The sequence below is a fragment of the Zalophus californianus genome, chromosome 9, assembly GCF_009762305.2.
Source record: "Zalophus californianus isolate mZalCal1 chromosome 9, mZalCal1.pri.v2, whole genome shotgun sequence".
NCBI lineage: Eukaryota > Metazoa > Chordata > Mammalia > Carnivora > Otariidae > Zalophus > Zalophus californianus.
In genome coordinates this window covers 11,814,933-11,831,630 of record NC_045603.1, presented here as the reverse complement: position 1 = coordinate 11,831,630, position 16,698 = coordinate 11,814,933, and the positions used below count along the sequence as shown (strand labels likewise).

Genomic DNA, 16,698 nt, shown 5'->3' with positions numbered 1-16,698 from the left:
ACATGCCCTCTGATATGTGGGGGGTTCTGGGTGAGGCTTGTTCCTTGAATCTCCCAAGGACCCCACCTCCCTCCTCAACTTCCCATAGTGCTCCCCAGGCACTGCAGAACAATAGGCATGTGGAAAGAAATCAAGGGCTGGATTCCTTAATGCCGGGCAAATCTCCGACGCCTCCTTCTCTTAAACCCCAGCGCAGAAAATCCTGGGGCATGAGCCCTGGGTGACAACTAGACCAGAAAGCTAAGTGAGGCTTTTCTCGTCTTCCTCCCCAGAATCTAACGGCTGGGCTGGTGAAGCCACAGGAGAACTATTTATCCAACCAGCCACACAACACGGATGGCTGGGAGCCCCCTCCCCACTCCCTGCAGGTACAGACCAGAAGTAGGGCAGGATGAGGGGCTGGGAAGAAGGGAAGGCAGGTGGGGTCTGGGCAAGAAAGAAGGAAGAGAAGATCACATGACTCCGTGGTGGGGAAGGGGAGGCCTTGAGGGCTTGGCAATCCACAAGGGAGGGAGGGATGAGGAAGTCTGCAGCTTTTGAGGCTTAGTCCTCCTGCCCACAAGAAAAACACAGCCATCTGTCCCGTCGATCCCGGGTTCTAGACACCGGCCGAGGAACACGCCTGTGCTCAGTCTGATGACAGATGTGCCCAAGCTTCTCCTGGGAGTCCCAGTGGGGCCTGAAAGGTGCTGAGGTCTGAGGAAAATAACCAGATGGGAGAGCAGGAGCCCAGTGAGCAAGCAGAAGGAGCAATGGAGGACTTGCTTCCTGAGATCCCAGAAGACAAGGCCATGGGCAAGGGAAGTCTGGCCTCCAGAGCCCAGGCGAGACCCTCGATGAACACAACAAAGACACGATGCATCAGTCCATATTTACTGAAGCAGTCTCTAGAGGACAAGATTGGGAAAGGCACATGGATCTGCAATACACTGTCGCCCACCCCACACCTCCAGATGATGAGGACAGTGAGACTCTTGGTCCCATGCTGGTTGATCTCCTTGACATATGGCAAGTTTCCTTGACCTGTTGCTGGCATCTGCTTTCTCTTTTCTATTCTCCCCCATCTCCACCGCCACTTTTTTTTCAAATCAGCCACTGTTCCAACACCACCTTTAGAATTTCAGAGGAGCTTCATTGGTCTCTCAGCACACACTGACCCCAAAGAGCACCAGCAACTTGTCAAATGTTCCCCCCCACCCTTCTGCCATCTCATTAACCGCTCCCTCACTGGGCTCAGCTACAGAAATGCCAAACTCCTCAACACCCCAGCCCCAAAACTTTATTCTCCCCTCTAATAAGGTACCTCTATGTCTTTCTTCCACACATGTCCCTGCTCCCTGCCCTGCTCGGGGGTCATGGAGTCAGGCCCTCCATCACACTTTCATAGATCTTGGTGAGCTCCTCCAACTTGTTCTCCAGCTCCCGGGCCTGCTGCCTCATCTCGTCAGCTGACTCGGCCTTTGCCCCCTTTTGCAAGTGCTCTGAGTCTTTCACAAGGTTGACCACATCCATTGCAAGGAAGAGACCTGCGGTGGCTGCACCCATGATCCGGGCTCCTTTGGTCATTCCAAGAGCAGTGCCTCCAAAAGCTTTCTGCACCTGCCTGCTACTTCGAACTGAGACTCTCTGAGCTCTCATGAGGCGCCTGGCATTGGCTACTAGGCGAGGTTTGACTTTGGCTAGCTTGATGGCATGAACATTCTTTGCAATGTTTTGCAGGGCTTGGATGCATTTACCTGTTGAGGAAGAAATCTGGGGTATGGTATCACACAGAACCTTGGCAACTACCTCCCCTTTGTCAAAATCAATTGATGTCAGGCGACTGGCTTGGGCTTTTGCGGATGACTCGCTTGAGTATTCCACGATGCTGGTGGACACTTGGGTCACAACAGATGCTGCTGCCAGCCCTGCTCCAACAGCCGAGAGTGCCAGACTGGCCCCTGCTGTGAAAGGTGCCAGACCCAGGCCAAGGATGGACAGGAGGCCAGATGCAGCGCCGGTGGAGCTGGCTACTATGTTGGAGATGGTGCAGTTCTTGTGAACCCTGTCAACATTATCTGCAAGCTCGTGGAGCTTTCTTATGCGCTCCTCAAGCTCCACTTTCAACTTGGGAAACTCACTCAAAAACCTCTCTCTAGCCAGCTGCTCTTCGGCCTCTGTATACATGGTTCTTTCCAGCTCGTTCAGACCTTCACGTAGGGCATCTGCCTCCTCCCTGTAACAGTGAAGGTCAAGTGATTAAGAAAAGCTGATCTGTAAAGGGGGCTTCATTCGATCTATCCCACATAAACCACAGAACGTTTACTATAAATCAAATGCAAAAGAATTTTACAAATGTAAAGAATTTGTCTTACAATGTTAAACACATTCTGTACATTGCTAATGTTCCATAACACACAGTAAGGGAATCAATAAGTACATGTCATCTTAAGATGCACTTAAATGGTGGGTATCTGATAAAGATGGCTTCCCAGGTCAACACAGTCAGTACCACAGCGTGTGTAGACTGGGAACTTGGTAGATGAACAAAGGGAAGTGGGGTTGGAGCAGAAAAACCTTCACTCGGAGAATCTTCGTGTGTACTGAAGGATGAACCTTACCCACAGAGAGGTCTGCCCTTTGCCCTTGACTAGGAAGTGATCTCTAGGTCTCCACCTAGGATGTCAAGGGTCCTAGAATGATAGGACAGTCTTCCTTTGCCTGGGACTTTGGCCACTCACTGGACAGCCTGACAAGATGAGGGGGGCTTTGGGTCATGTGCTGTCAGTTCTGACAGGAAGAGGAACTAGAAACTAACCTCCAGGGGGAGCTGAAGATGCCAAGTCAGCCATGCAGGGAGCAGGTGATTGAGCCCCATTAAAACTCTGTACTCTGAGGACGGGGTTGAAAAAGACTCTCTCCTTGACCAAACGTTATTCGGGCTCTCTGACACTCCTCTTGACTAGGCCTTGACCTTGGTCTTCTGTGCTCTGTCCTTGGCAGCCTGTCATGCCCAGTCTTAGCAAGAACCCTGTTAGGTCAGCTTAGTGAGAATCCACACACTCTTGATATCTAATCACCTCTGACATCTGATCAAATCCCACCTTTGTTGCAGAAGTCCTTGCCTGCCTTCAGGAAGAACATTATTGGGTCAGGTTAGCAAGAATCCCCCACCTTGATGTCTCCTCTTAGTGACTTCCCATGCCCTGCCCCCAGCCTGCTCCTTGGCTATAAATCCCCAGCTGTCTCCGCTGCATTCCCAGGTGAGCCCTGGGATTCCCTCTCCCCGATGACATCACTCTTGACGCCTAGGGCATGAATTAAGTCTTCTTTACGATATTAGTAAGTGTCACAATAATTGTTTACTTTCACAGTGTGAACTTCCCTGGTGGGCCATGCTCCACATCATTGTCACACACTGAGTACAGGACAGTAGGGCCTCCCAAGGGCAACGAAGCTTTGCGCTGGAAACCCTCCCAGACTCTGCCCCAAGTGTCTCTCTCTTTGGCTGATGGGAACCTGTATCCTTCCCTGTATCACAGGGTGACTGAGAGTGACAGCTCTGAGTGAGCTCTATGAGTGCTTCCAGGGCATCATCCAATCTCCGGGTGGTTTGGGGACCCCCCCCCAATTTGCAGTTGGTGCCAAAAGTAAGGGCAGTCTTAGGGATTGTGTTCTCAGACTCTGCAGTTTGGTTAACTCTGGGTACTTGGAATTTAAGAAAACAAAACCGCAGAGCGAGAAGGGACCTTAATGATCATTTTGCTTGGCACCTGCTCTCTCTCCCAAGCCCCATGTCCTCTGCTGGGGACCAGGCGCTGCCCCAACTGACTGAGAAGCAGGACACCCACCACCCTGGTTCCCCTCAGACTCTCCAGCTCACACCATGGACTCCTGACCCACCACCCAGCACCCCCTCCCACACAGGTGTCACCCGCCTAAATCACACCTTAGCTGGTGACAGCTTTGTATGCATGTACACCAAGCCCATGTGCAACTCTATGACATCTCTTAAAGATGCAAGAGACGTTGACAACCTTCTATCTGAATCACTAAGCCAGAGAAGACCTGCTTTTGGGCAAGCTGGTGCAGGAAGTACTTTCCTCTTTGGTGGGGACTTCTCAGGCTCAGAATCCCCCAAAGATTACAGAATCGGCAGCTTCCCCCCGTGGAGCTGGAAGTTGTCACAAAGCCACACTGCCTCCTATTGGTCTGGGGCTGCTCTAGGGAGAAGAGAAGAGGCTTCCAAATGGGCGTCACGACTCCCCAGCTCCAAGGCAAGGTATGGAAGAAACAACCCCCATGGCCCCTGATGCCCAGCGGTGAGGAGATCAAAGAAGGGAGGGCAGAAATGTGCCCTCTCCCTCTCACAGGACCTCTGCTAGGTCCCTGGTCTCCTCAAGTTTTGTGCTCTAGAGCTTCACTCAGTTCCAGCCCTGCTGCCCAAGCCTACCTAGTCCTCCAACCTAGACCCCACAACCCCTTGTGCATCCTAACCACCAGCTCTGGCCCTGGTCCAAGCCTCCTGGGCCTTTGGACAGGATGACTGCCCTTGGTTCCTCACCTTTGACCCCACAATTCACACAAAGTCCTTCGCCACAATCTTATCAGATTGCATTAGTGTGTCCATTGAACAAATGACAAATCTGAGACTCCAAGACATCCAGAGCCAGAGAGCCCCAAGGCTGGGCAGAGATAGAGTCAGGGTCCAACCCAGCTCGGTCCAATTCCACTCTAGCCTCTCTGCCTCATGGGTCAGCAGGATCCTGCATGTTCATGTAACTCCTTAGATGGGAGGGAAGACTCTAGTCCGAATTCCCAGGAGCACAGACTGAGGTGTCAGTGTTCTTCTGACTTGTCCCAGAAGAAGTCCTGCTTGGCCCTCATCTCTAGGAAGAAGACCCTTGGCCCCTGTCTCTTCTCGGCAATCTTCTAAGAAGTTAACATTAATTGAGACCCTACTATGTGTCAGTCACTATGCTAAGCACTTTATATGCATTATCTTCATTTCCTCCTGATAAAATTGAACAGATGAAGAGACAAAGGCAGAGACAGGTCCGCTCTATGTAAAGGACCAAGGTCACTCTGCAGGTTTCACCTTGTCTCAATCTGAGGCCATTCACTGTCAGTGAATGTCATGGAGGACATATTCCTCATGGATTGTTGAGAAGGAACATACTCAACCCCAACCCCAGGATACTGTCCCGCAGACACCAGGGTGACCATGCCAGGGTAACCCCGGAGGTTTACCTGGACAACGTGGCCTCAGTCAAGAATGCCTCCCAGGCTTCATGGTCAGTCAGCAGGAAGTGCAGTTCCTCGAAGCTCACTGTGTCCTGGACAGACTCAATGATATCCTCAAGAAGGCTTTTGCTCTCTAGATGGAAAGGAAAAAATGAAAGGTTATTTAGATTTTTCTTTTCCTGCTTCACTAAGGGGTAGAGGAAATGAGGGCTTAGCTTGAGGGAACCCACATTGCTAAGTCTGTGTATTTACGGATTGCTGGGGGGCGGAGAAATACTGAGAGCATAGGCAGGGTTATTGAGAACAATAGAATCAATTCCTGCCCCGCTTTCATGTCTCATAAGCAGGTGCTTATACTTGGGACATAGGACAAATGCCCTAACAGCCGTAGGGAGCCGGGAGATGCTGGGGGAAGGGAGGATTCCACTTGGAACTAAGAGGTTCCAGGCAAAGGGGAGAGCAACAAAATTTAGAGAGGATATACTGTGTAGCAGACCCTGGCCCAAACCACATAAACACATTATATTTGATCCTCATAACCACATAGGGAAATATTCTCATTTTACAGGTAAGGTTAGGTAAGGCACTCCAGGTCACACAGGTGGGAGGTGGCAAAGGCCAGACTGGGGTCCAGGTCAGTGGCCCACTGACCATCACAGAGCAGTCAGGCTGGCAACAGGGTGAGAACTGGAGGGAACAGCCTCTGCTGTGAAGCCCCACAGTCATCCTTAGCCATGCTGGAGGCTTGGACAGGGCAAGAGGGCAGGAGAAGCCTCCAAGGTTGCTGGTCTACCTCCTCCCCCTGCCCTGCCTCAGGACCCCTCTCTTCCCTCCTTTCCCCTCTGCTGTCCCCCACCTCCCAGTGGGCTCTCCTGGCCTCACTTCTGGGTCATTTGATGGATTTGATGGGCGGCAGGGGGAGGGAGGAAGTGAGCATCTCAGCCATGACCCTGAGAAGACAGGAGGGAGGTGTCCCCTACAGACCCCTGGGCTGGGGACTCCCTTTGACCCCCGCTTAGGGGCTCAAGGAAGCTCTTCAAGGGACCGATTCCTCTTAGGATAACTCAGCTGGAGGCATCCCCACAATTCCAGGAATCATCCAGAGAAGTGGAGGTTGACTACCTGGGCAGAGCTCACGGGCTCCTGAGGCCATGGTGCCAGCAGTGGGATCTGAGCGTTTTCGCAACAGCTCGCCTCTGCGTCCCGGCTAGAAGGCGGTGTTGCTTCACCCCTGGGGAAGAGAGAACAAATCGTGGGGTCAAATGGGAGCCAGCTGCGGCAGCAGGAAGCAGCGAGGGGCCAGGTCTCTGGTGGTTCCCTCCGGGATGGCTACCAATGCCAAAGTAGACTTTACCTGACGTGTTTGTCTGTCCACTGACTTCTGCCAGCCGCTATTTAAGGGAAGTTACTCACCTCACTCCAGCTCACTCCCAAGCCAAGTCGGGCTCCTGTCGTCCTGCTGGGCCACAAGAAGATAATCAGTCAGGGAGACTGCCATCTGAGAAGTTATAGGAGCAATAAAACCAAACACAGAAGAAAACATGGGAAGAAGTGTTCTGGAAATTTGGGAGGTCAGAAACATGTGTGTTTGCTAATTGATAAGAGCTAATATTGATCAAGTATCTATGACAGGCAGGGCTCCTTATGTGTTCCCTCACTGAATAGCCACACACACTCCATGAGGTCGGTGCTCTTGTGGCTCCCACGTTAAGGTGGAGGAAACCACCACCTGAACTTAGGTTAGCCCAAGTTTTCACAATAGTGCTAGAGCCTGGACGTGAACCCGGGTGTCTCTGATCCAAAGTCCATGTTTGTGATGACTGTGCTCTACTCCCTTTAACATACATAAACATTTATTTATGTACAGTTGACCTTTGAACAACACAGGGGTTAGGGGTGATGACCCCCATCCCCGTGCAGTCAGATTCATGCATAACTTCTGACTTCCCCAAAACTTAACTACTAAGAGCCTCCTCTTGACCAGAAGCTTTACCGATAATATAAACAGCGGATCAACACATAGTTTGTATGTTATATGTATTATGTACTATATTCTTGCAACAGAGTAAGCTAGAGAAAAGAAAATGTTGTTAAGAAAATCATAAGGAAGGGGCGCCTGGGTGGCTCAGTCGTTTAAGCATCTGCCTTCAGCTCAGGTCATAATCCTAGGATCTTGGGATGGAGACGCTACAACCGGCTCCCTCCTTAGTGGGGAGTCTGCTTCTCCCTCTCCCTGTGCCCGTCCCCCCCCCCCCGCACGTATGTTCTCTCTCTCTCTGTCAGATAAATAAATTAAATTTAAAAAAAGAAAGAAAGCCGTAAGGAAGAGAAAGTACATTTAAAGTACTGCACATATATTTGATGAAAAAAATCTGCATAAAAGTAGAACTCTGTTGATCAAACCTGTGTTGTTCAAGGGTCAACTGTCTATGTGTTTATTTGTAAATGACTCTTCTCATTCCTCAACGATGTCTTGCATCGTGAACGGTCTTTGTCTGGATCAATTTCCTGGTGCCACGGCTTCCCAAAGCCTGTGTCCTCCTTGCTTCTGCAAGATTCTTCATCGCACAGGGCCTGGGGTCCTGCTAGGTCCTGGCACAATGCCTACAGCCCCACTGTGCATTGTCAAGCCTTCCTGATAATGCGCCGTCTTCTCTGCTGTCCTCCCCCGACTTTGTACCTTAGACTGCTTCTAATTCTTTATCGAAATGATAGAGCAAAGGACGATCTCCTTGTATAAAACTTTGCATTTTGCATTTGAGATTGTTTCCTTAAGACATTTCTACAAGCAGGAGGACTGGGTCAGCAGGTATCAACACGTACAAAGTTTTTCATACCTAGAGCCACACTGTTACGAAAAAAATCATACCAATTCACATTCACATTCACGGTAGATGAGGGGTGTCCACCGTTCCATTCTGACCAGCTCTTCGTAAACTTTTTTAAAAAACAGACCCTTATAGAGAGAGCATTTATTTTAGTTCTGTTATTATCTTACCTTGGGAGATGAGGAAAGACAGCAAATGTTGACTACGTTTAAACCTTATTTCTTTGAAAGATTTTACTTATTTATTATTTGAGAGAGACAGAGAGAGAGAGATTGAGAGAACAAGTGGGAGGAGGGGCAGAGGGAGAAGCACACTCCCCGCGGAGCAACGAGCCTGATGCGGGGCTCGATCCCAGGACCCCATGATCATGACCTGAGCCGAAGGCACACTTAACCAACTGAGCCACCCACGTACCCTAAGCATTATTTTTTTTAAGTTTATTTATTTTTCTTAGTAATCTCTACACCCAATTTGAGACTCGAACTCACAACCCCAAGGTCAAAAGTCCCATTCTTTTCAGAATAAGCCAGCGAGGTGCCCCTAGGCACTATTTGAAGAAGGCAAAAGAGCATTTATCAACTACCCCTCCTGAGACCTGACTGAAATGATAGTAAAGGTACTTATAGGTATAAAAGTAACTAATGATGAGAGTGACTCACATTTGTGCCCTCTACTCTGCACTGGTAATCAATCGCTCTAAGACTTTACAAATAATAACCTGTCTTCTTCAATAACCATTGAGTAGTGTGTGCATCATTCGCATCCCTGTTTACAGACAAGGAAACGAAAGCACAGACTAGGTGACTTGCCCAGAGTCAGAAATCTAGTAAGTGGTAGGCTGGGTTCAAGGGTTCAAGGTCCTGCCTGCTGGACTCAAGAACCCACACACTGCCTCCCCTCCTTCTGCTGTCGATAAGAAAGGAGAACGGGGCCAACAGGAGTCCAGAGGCTTAGACAAATGTTTGAATGCAGATTGGATGCAGAACTGATAGCTGAATAAACAAGAGGAGAGGGAGCTGCCATCAGAAAAACAAAGAGAGAACAAGGCAATGGGCAAGAAGAATGGCCGGCTAGGCAGACCTCTGGAGAAGACTGAAGATGAGAGGGAGGTGGAGAGGGGAAGCAGGAATAAGGTTACCAACCCCACACCCAATCCTATATTCACAGCAGCCTAAGTCTACACCAGAAGGGGAAAAATCAGAAATGAAACACTCCAGAAAAAAATACCTCTGTCTTCTGACATCTAGGGGGTCCTCATCCAATCACTCTACAGGGAAGCCTGCCAATCAACTTACCTGTCTGCAACTGTGAATGGGCAATCTAGGATCAGATATACAAGAAAGATGACCAGATGGAAAGGGTGGCTAAGATAAATAAAAAATGACTCCAGAAGGCACCTGGCTGGCTCAGTTGGTAGAGCATGCAACTCTTGATCTCAAGAGTTCATGCCCCACACTGGGCATAGAGCTTATTTTAAAACAATAATAACAAAAATAACTGGACTTAATAAACCTTCAAAACAATGACACCAGAAGAAACACGCAATTTTTTTAATTATTTATTGTTCTGTTACTCACCATACATTACATCATTAGTTCTTGACGTAGTGTTCCATGATTCACTGTTTGTGCATAACACCCAGTGCTCCATGCAGAACGTGCCCTCCTTAATACCCATCACCAGGCTAACCCATCCCCCCACCCCCCTCCCCTCTAGAACCCTCAGTTTGTTTTTCAGAGTCCATCATGTCTCCTGGTTCGTCTCCCCCTCCGACTTACTCCCCTTCATTCTTCCCCTCCTGCTATCTTCTTCATTTTCTTTTTTCTTAACATATGTTGCATTATTTGTTTCAGAAGTACAGATCTGTGATTCAACAGTCTTGCACAATTCACAGCGCTCACCATAGCACATACCCTCCCCAATGTCTACCACCCAGCCACCCCATCCCTCCCATCCCCCCACCACTCAGCAACACTCAGTTAGAAACACGTAATTTTGACTATAAGAATAATTTTTTAAACCTTGAACCAATGTCCTCAGGGAGGTTAGAAAGCTGTTTTCTTCATAAAATGAGAACGGGATGCACCGGAAAGGGAAAAAAGTAATGGGACAAAAAAGAGATCTTGGGAATTAAAAAGAAGTCTCGGGAAAGGTTGGAAAAGTCAACGAAAACGTCCAGAAAATAAAACAAAAAGGTGACAGAAAAATGAAACTAAACGAGGAATGACAAGTTACCAAGGCTATCAATTCTTAGAAAATTACTTTAGAAAGAGCTGTAGAAATGAAAAAAAAAATAGTTTGCGTGTCTATGGGGTGAGGTGGAGGATAATAACCAAGAAACCAAGAGACAGAAAGCTGAGGTCCAGGAGACAGGAAAATTAACATAGACAGAAAGGAATCCAAGGAATACAGCTGGGCATACGGAAGGCCGAGAGAGCAACCAGCCCAGGATAGAATAAGAAGTGAAGAGTTCTATGGGCAAAGGGGACTTGATAAAATACTTATATAATGCACAGTTCAAAAGAAATTGAGGAAATGTTGAAGGCAGCCTGGCAAGGGGTCAAAACATAGGCAATTAGAAAATCAGGAAAAACTAAAGCTGTACAAGAAAACATGTGCATCTGTATTTCACAAGTTAGCTCTACAGTAACGAAAACTGAAAACATCACACATGTAAGCATTCTTGTGTCATTTTTCACTTCTAGAACGAAAGAGACCATTTAAATATGAGGACTAAATGTACTTGTTGCCATAGTAAATTAAAGTACAATGATAGAAGTTAGAGGTGAAGCACTGAAGAGAGGAGGAGGATTAACATCCTTATTTCACAAAGCGGGGAGTCCAAAAATACTGGCTGCCATGGAGAGGCTAAGAAATGAAGATGGAAGAAAAAAAGAAAAAAGAAACAAAGGTGTAAGTAAATTGCTTACGACTAGAAAGGTTTCTAACCGAGGACATAAAATCAGTGATAGAATGGTATTAGGAGAAACTGGGGAGGTATGTAAGAAAAAGTATATAAACAAGTGAAATCATTATCTGTCCTGGTAAGAAATAAATAGCTCATAAAACAATTTAAAAATTGAGGGACTGAAACTAACTATTGTGGTTGAGACTACCTGCTTTGCACCAGGCACCGTTCTAAGCACTTTGCAGGCATTAACTCATATATCTCAGCATGACTCTCTGTAAGAAAAGGAACTGAAGCTCAGAAAGGTTAAGTAATTTACCCAAAGCACCCAGCTAGTGCCAGAGCCAGAATTCAAATCCAGACTCCCTGTCTCCAGAGCCTACACTTTCACCTATTCTGTCTCCCGGTGTAAGAGTATCATTTAAAGGTATTGATTAACCACCCTAAAGAAAAAGCAACAAATTATAAGTGATCGCTTTTAATTGGGAAAGTGGGTGAGCAGAGCCCTCGGTACTATTGATTTGTTTTAACCATATGCACTTATTACTTTGATTTTTTTTTTTTTAATTTTAAGAAAGCAGAAGTGGTATAGCAGTGAGTAACAGCTAACCGCAATAATGGGTTGGTTTCTGGCACTACCACTGTACAGATGATGGGAGCAGTTGGACCAAGTGCCCCTAAGAAATAAGCCTGACTCCTGATGTGACAATCGTCATCGTGGGAGAAACCTCGGTGGCTGATGAAAGTAAGTTGTCTAAGAAAAGTGGCATGATAACGTAGGTTAAACTCGGGTAATCAGAGTGAACTCCACCCTTCCACAGATAAATGTTCTAGCAGTGCCTCGCCCACTCACACAGGCACCCATGGGTTTTTCTCCACTCAAAGGTAGCAAGACTCCTTGGAGGGAAGCTGAATTCCACGGGCCTTCAATATCCCCTCGTCCAGAAGGAAAGGATGCTTCGGGCATGTTCAGAGCAGGGCTCAATAGAGGCACCCACTGGTAATCCTACCAAATTACATAGAATAATGATAATTGATAAGGATTATTAGGATCATGTTTAATTGGGTCAGGCTGAGTCTGTGAAAGGCCATGAGTTCCTAATAATGTCCAAAGGAGAAGAGCTGAGACAAAGTATATAAAAAAGGGAGATATAAAGGTGTAAAGTTGTAAATCAGAAAGGAGTTGGTAAAATGGGGATCGTTTAATTGTTAATTAATCCTAATAAGAAGGGGAGTCTTTTTTTAAATAAAGATTTTGTTTATTTATTTGAGAGAGACAGAGAAAGCGAGAGCATGAACATGGGGGGGAGCGGGGTTGGAGAGTGGCAGGCAGAGGGAGAGGGAGAAGCAGAGTTCCCACTGAGCAGGGAGCCCCACGCAGCCAAATGACACCATGAAGCAAAGGACCAAGAGCAAACGCAGAGGGCGCCTGGGTGGCTCAGTCGTTAAGCGTCTGCCTTCGGCTCGGGTCATGATCCCAGGGTCCTGGGATCGAGCCCCACATCGGGCTCCCTGCTCGGCGGAAAGCCTGCTTCTCCCTCTCCTGCTCCCCCTGCTTGTGTTCCTGCTCTCGCTGTCTCTCTCTCTAGGTCAAATAAATAAATAAAATCTTTAAAAAAAAAAAAAAGAGCAAGGGCAGAGAGCAGGAGGAGCGAGCGGGCAGAAAGAGCCGAACGCTGGATGACGCCAAACCTTTGCAGATGTGTCTGCACTCCGGGTCCCATCCCTCCCGTCCTCTGCCATTCTTGGCCCGGCCCTGACCCTCGTGTTGGGCCTCAGCTGGGTGTGATGCTGGACAATGCTCCCTCCGGCCTGTTTAGTACCTGCGGTGTCCCTGGCTAGCCTGCAGATTCGTCAGTTCCCAGCAAGGCTGTCAGGAGGAGGAGGGGAGCCAGCCCCTGCCCACCTGCATGGCCCACACGGGACACGGAGCCCTCCCATCCCCACCGGCTCTGTCTATGCTCTCCAGAGGCAGCCGGACACGGATTCGCACCAGAGCATCTCCCTGCAAGCGACTGCATGCATGCTCCTCAGACAGGGAGGAAAGGGGAGCCTAAGACAGGATCAGGTTCACACTCCTCAGCCTGGCCTCCACCCCGGGCTCCCCAAAGCTCCCGCTCCTATCTTCGTCACTCCTCCCGCCCGGCCTCCGTGTCGCCTTGGTCATCAAGGACCCCTCACTTCCCTGCTTCTTTTACTTTTTCTTTTTTAATTTGTATTTTATAGGCTCCACCCCCCACGTGGACCTTGAACTCACATAGGGCCCTGAGATCCAGAGTCACAGGCTCTACCTACTAAGCCAGCCCGGCGCCCCTCCTTGCTTCTGATCCCACCTCAGCCTCCAGGCCTTTGCTTGGCTGCTCCGTCCCCCCGGAATGCCTTTCCCCACCTCCCTCACCTTGTACAAGTTTACCTGTGCTTAGAGGCCCAGCCCAACCCCTGCCTCACCTGCAGGCTGCCCCCACTGACTCCCCGGGCTCCCCTTGAACGTGCACTGTCCTGACTGCAGTCCTCTGTGTGTTCTCCTCTGCTGGACTCTGAGCACTGGCGGGGGCCTGTCTACTCCCTCCCGCACCTCCTGTTCCAGGGCCTGCCGGGGTACCCGCTGCGCCTGCTCTCCAGCCCGCAGCCGGGCTCCGACCCGAGGGGGGACAGCACAGCACCCCCAGCTTCACTCACCCGTGAGCAATTCCCCTTGTTTTCTTGTCTGTCTTGATGAGAAGCTCGCGCTGGCCGAGAACAAGTCAGACTATGCCTCAGATTTCACATGAATTACCCTCCTGATTTAATGTGCTTTGGACAATTCTATCAGATTTCTGGGAGTTTCCATGAGCACCCCGACATCCACCTTCCTTGTGGATTACCTGCTCAGGTCGCAGACAGTTTGGAACCTGGGCTGAGCAGTGTCCCCCTCCTCTCCACTGTTTTGGGGCACAGGGGGAGGGGGGAAGCAGTCAGACAAACCCAGGTTCGAATCCGGGCTGTGCCCCTGCTTAGCGTGGGACCTGGAGCTGGAGCTTCAGGTTCCCTCTCATCTATAAAATCGAGACAACACAGGATCTTTCTTTAAAGAGCTATATGGAGGGTGAGGAGATGGGCAGGGGCCCCTACCCTCCCAGCTTACCCAGGGATGTTCCTCTGACTGAGCTGAAGCACATCCAGCGGTTCTTGGCTGTGAGGAGCCAGCTACGAGTCTGTGCAGTAACCACACCTCGGGGCCCAAATATGTCCGGGACCTGAATTGGAAACTGAAAGTGTCCACTTCCAAGCAGCCTGCGGTGAAACAACACAACTGGGTGGGGCTTGTCCAGGCATCCTACCCAGCCTCGGCTGTCCTGACTCCCTCAAAGGACCTTCTAGGTCCTTCTCTGCTCTGCCCTTCCTGCCACTGATAGACTGTGGGACCCTCAGCAAATGACTCCCCGCCGCAGACCGCCCCCCCCCCCGTGGGCTTGTTCCCAGCCCCCTCCTCTCTGTCCCTCCCACCTGACTCCCCAGCATACCTGCCTTATGCAACTTCCTGTCCCCAGGCATACCAGGTGTTCACGACATACTTGCCCTGTTGCAGCCACTCAACGCCACACCATGTGGCTTCTAGGTATTTCCTGATGCAGATCTGTCTGCCAGGAGCACCTGCTCCTACCACCTGGAAAAATCATGCTCATGCTTCAAAGCCCAAATCGAGCATCACCTCCTCTGAGAAGCCCCCCAGCACACTCCCTGGCAGAGTCCCTGTGCCCTACTCTGCTCCCATGGCGCCTGGGTGAGGGGCTGAAATCCCCTGCTCGGGTCACCGTGCCCGTGTCTTCCCCCCACCCCTTTGGATCTAATCAGGTCTCTCTAGCCTTGTCCCTGATGTCAGGACAGCCCCAGGAGGCCCGCGCTTGGTGGCCCAGTGCTATTTGCAAGGATGCAGACGTTTGCGGGAGAGGGCTCAGGAAACACTGCTGTTTTCTACCCCGCTTGTTTCCGCTTGCCGACAGATCTCTTTCTCGTTAAACGAGGACTTTTCTAGGAAGGCTAGCGTCAGGAAACAGCAAATGGAAACAGCCAGCGAGGCCTCCCTCCCGCGTGGGCCCCCGAGCAGAGCAGCCGCCGTGGACAGAGCTGAGTGTGCGCCAGGCGCCGTGCGGGCCCGTCCACGTTCCCGCGGCGGCTCTAGGAGACAGCGGCCCCCTGCACCGATAGAGACGCCGCGGGGAAAGGGTCCCACGGCTTCTGAGATGTGCAGCCGCTGGACGGCTGTGCCCTTTGCCCCTGCGACCACGGAAGCCAACCTGACCCTTCCGTCCGGGCAAATGTCCCCGGGGCATCGAGGCTCCTCCCCCAGCCTGTGAGGGAGGGACAGAGTGATGGAATGATGACATAAGAATCGCCCCCATGGTTTGTGATGATCACCCTGTGGGTGGGCCGGGAGCTCGGGCTGAATTTGCAGATGGGGAAAGCCAGGTGAGGGGACAGGTGGTGGCTTTGGGAAGGAGCCGAAACCCAAGGCCACGTTGACATTGTGCCCTCTGACACTTGTTTGAAGTACTGTTTTGTCTACCTCTCCTTCTTTGGTTACTTCTCGGTCATTTTTTCGGTAACCATAACCTCCCTTCCTCCGGATTCTTCTCCCTTTCCCTAGCACGCCCTTGGCGTGACACCCGATGAAACCTCTGTGAGCTGCAGAACGCGATGCGATGTCCGGAGGACCTGCGGCCCGATGGTCTCACGCCCGTGCAGAAATGGCCTCCGGACATCGACGGGCTCCAGGAACACGGCCCCGCGGTGGAGCGACCAGGCTGGGGCTGCAGACACGTCAGGTGAGGATTAGGCATCGTTGGACTGCAGGGACAAGTGCCGAGTCCACCCCACTGGGGTCCGCTAAAGAGCCAGTGACTATAAAATACGGCTCCACTTGACCCCCAAGGATCCCAAGAAAAGTCACCCGGGATGACTACAGCTCCAGAGTCGGGAGTCTTGGCAAAATCTTTGGTCAATAAGCCATTTCAGCCCACTGGGAAGGCAACCCCACCTCAGTGGGAGAGTCAGCCTCACGTTGCTGAGGGACGAAGGAGTCTGGCAGACGCCTCAGCATCATCAGGCGGAGGCTGGGAGAGTCAGCAGATGGGGGCACACAACCAGCACCCCCACCCAGTCTCTCCATCCCATGGGGACGCGGGCTTGGCTCACATGCTGGACCTTATGACTTGTGTTTCAGAGCAGGGACCCCACCTCCTGGGTCTCCCTTTGTCTAGGGACAGTGGGGGGTGGGGCTGGGAACCGGACATAGGATAGTGGGGACTTCTGAAGTCATCAGAGTGGCTGGCGGAGACAGACATCTAAGGGGATTGCATCCATGCTGACGGGGTCTGGTCCCTTGTGGGACGTGGCTGGGAGCCCCGGGTCGGGGTCACTTGCGACCAGGCTGCCAGCATCACAGTGGACAACCCTATTTGTCTTTGCTCAGATCGGTGGTCAAATCCTTCCCTGAGTAGCAATTGTCAGCTTCAGGAAGGCTCAGAACTAAGTATAAGGATGGCAAGATCAAACCCATCATCTTCATTTTTTTTATGTTGAAGCCAAGGCAGATATATGTTTAATTTTAATGTATGTATGAGGTTTAAGAGAATTGAACATATTCTTAGAGTGAACAAAGTGGCTTTTGTTTTCCAGTTTTGTTTTGTTTTTTAAGATTTTATTTATTTATTTGACAGAGAGAGACATACAGCGAGAGAGGGAACACAAGCAGGGGGA

At 50.3% G+C, this 16,698-nt stretch overlaps 1 protein-coding gene across 4 annotated transcripts; it reads right to left on the bottom strand.

The window, feature by feature from the left end:
- Nucleotides 1-1,299: 1,299 nt before the first annotated feature.
- Nucleotides 1,300-14,346, bottom strand: LOC113923176 (apolipoprotein L3-like). Of its 4 annotated transcripts, none has more exons than XM_035721896.1 (6): nt 14,084-14,346; nt 13,639-13,880; nt 6,637-6,682; nt 6,346-6,454; nt 5,230-5,356; nt 1,300-2,215 (listed from the first exon to the last, which is right to left on the bottom strand). In XM_035721896.1, exons 4-6 carry the CDS (start codon nt 6,374-6,376, stop codon nt 1,354-1,356), a joined length of 1,020 nt encoding a protein of 339 aa, XP_035577789.1. In that variant the 5' UTR covers nt 6,377-6,454; nt 6,637-6,682; nt 13,639-13,880; nt 14,084-14,346; the 3' UTR covers nt 1,300-1,353. The 4 variants fall into 4 exon arrangements, with proteins under 4 accessions (XP_035577789.1, XP_035577790.1, XP_035577787.1 ...); XM_035721897.1 differs by having other exon boundaries at nt 6,637-6,679; XM_035721894.1 differs by lacking the exon at nt 13,639-13,880.
- Between the last annotated feature and the right edge of the window lie 2,352 nt (nt 14,347-16,698).

What these genes read in the sequence shown, in the direction of transcription:
- LOC113923176 (XM_035721896.1), bottom strand. Translation starts at nt 6,376, where the DNA reads ATGGCCTCAGGAGCCCGTGAGCTCTGCCCAG. An exon ending in AGCCCGTGAGCTCTGCCCAG is followed by an intron (nt 5,357 to 6,345) that starts GTAGTCAACCTC and finishes CTTTCCATCTAG; the next exon opens with AGAGCAAAAGCCTTCTTGAG. An exon ending in ACTGAGGCCACGTTGTCCAG is followed by an intron (nt 2,216 to 5,229) that starts GTAAACCTCCGG and finishes TCACTGTTACAG; the next exon opens with GGAGGAGGCAGATGCCCTAC.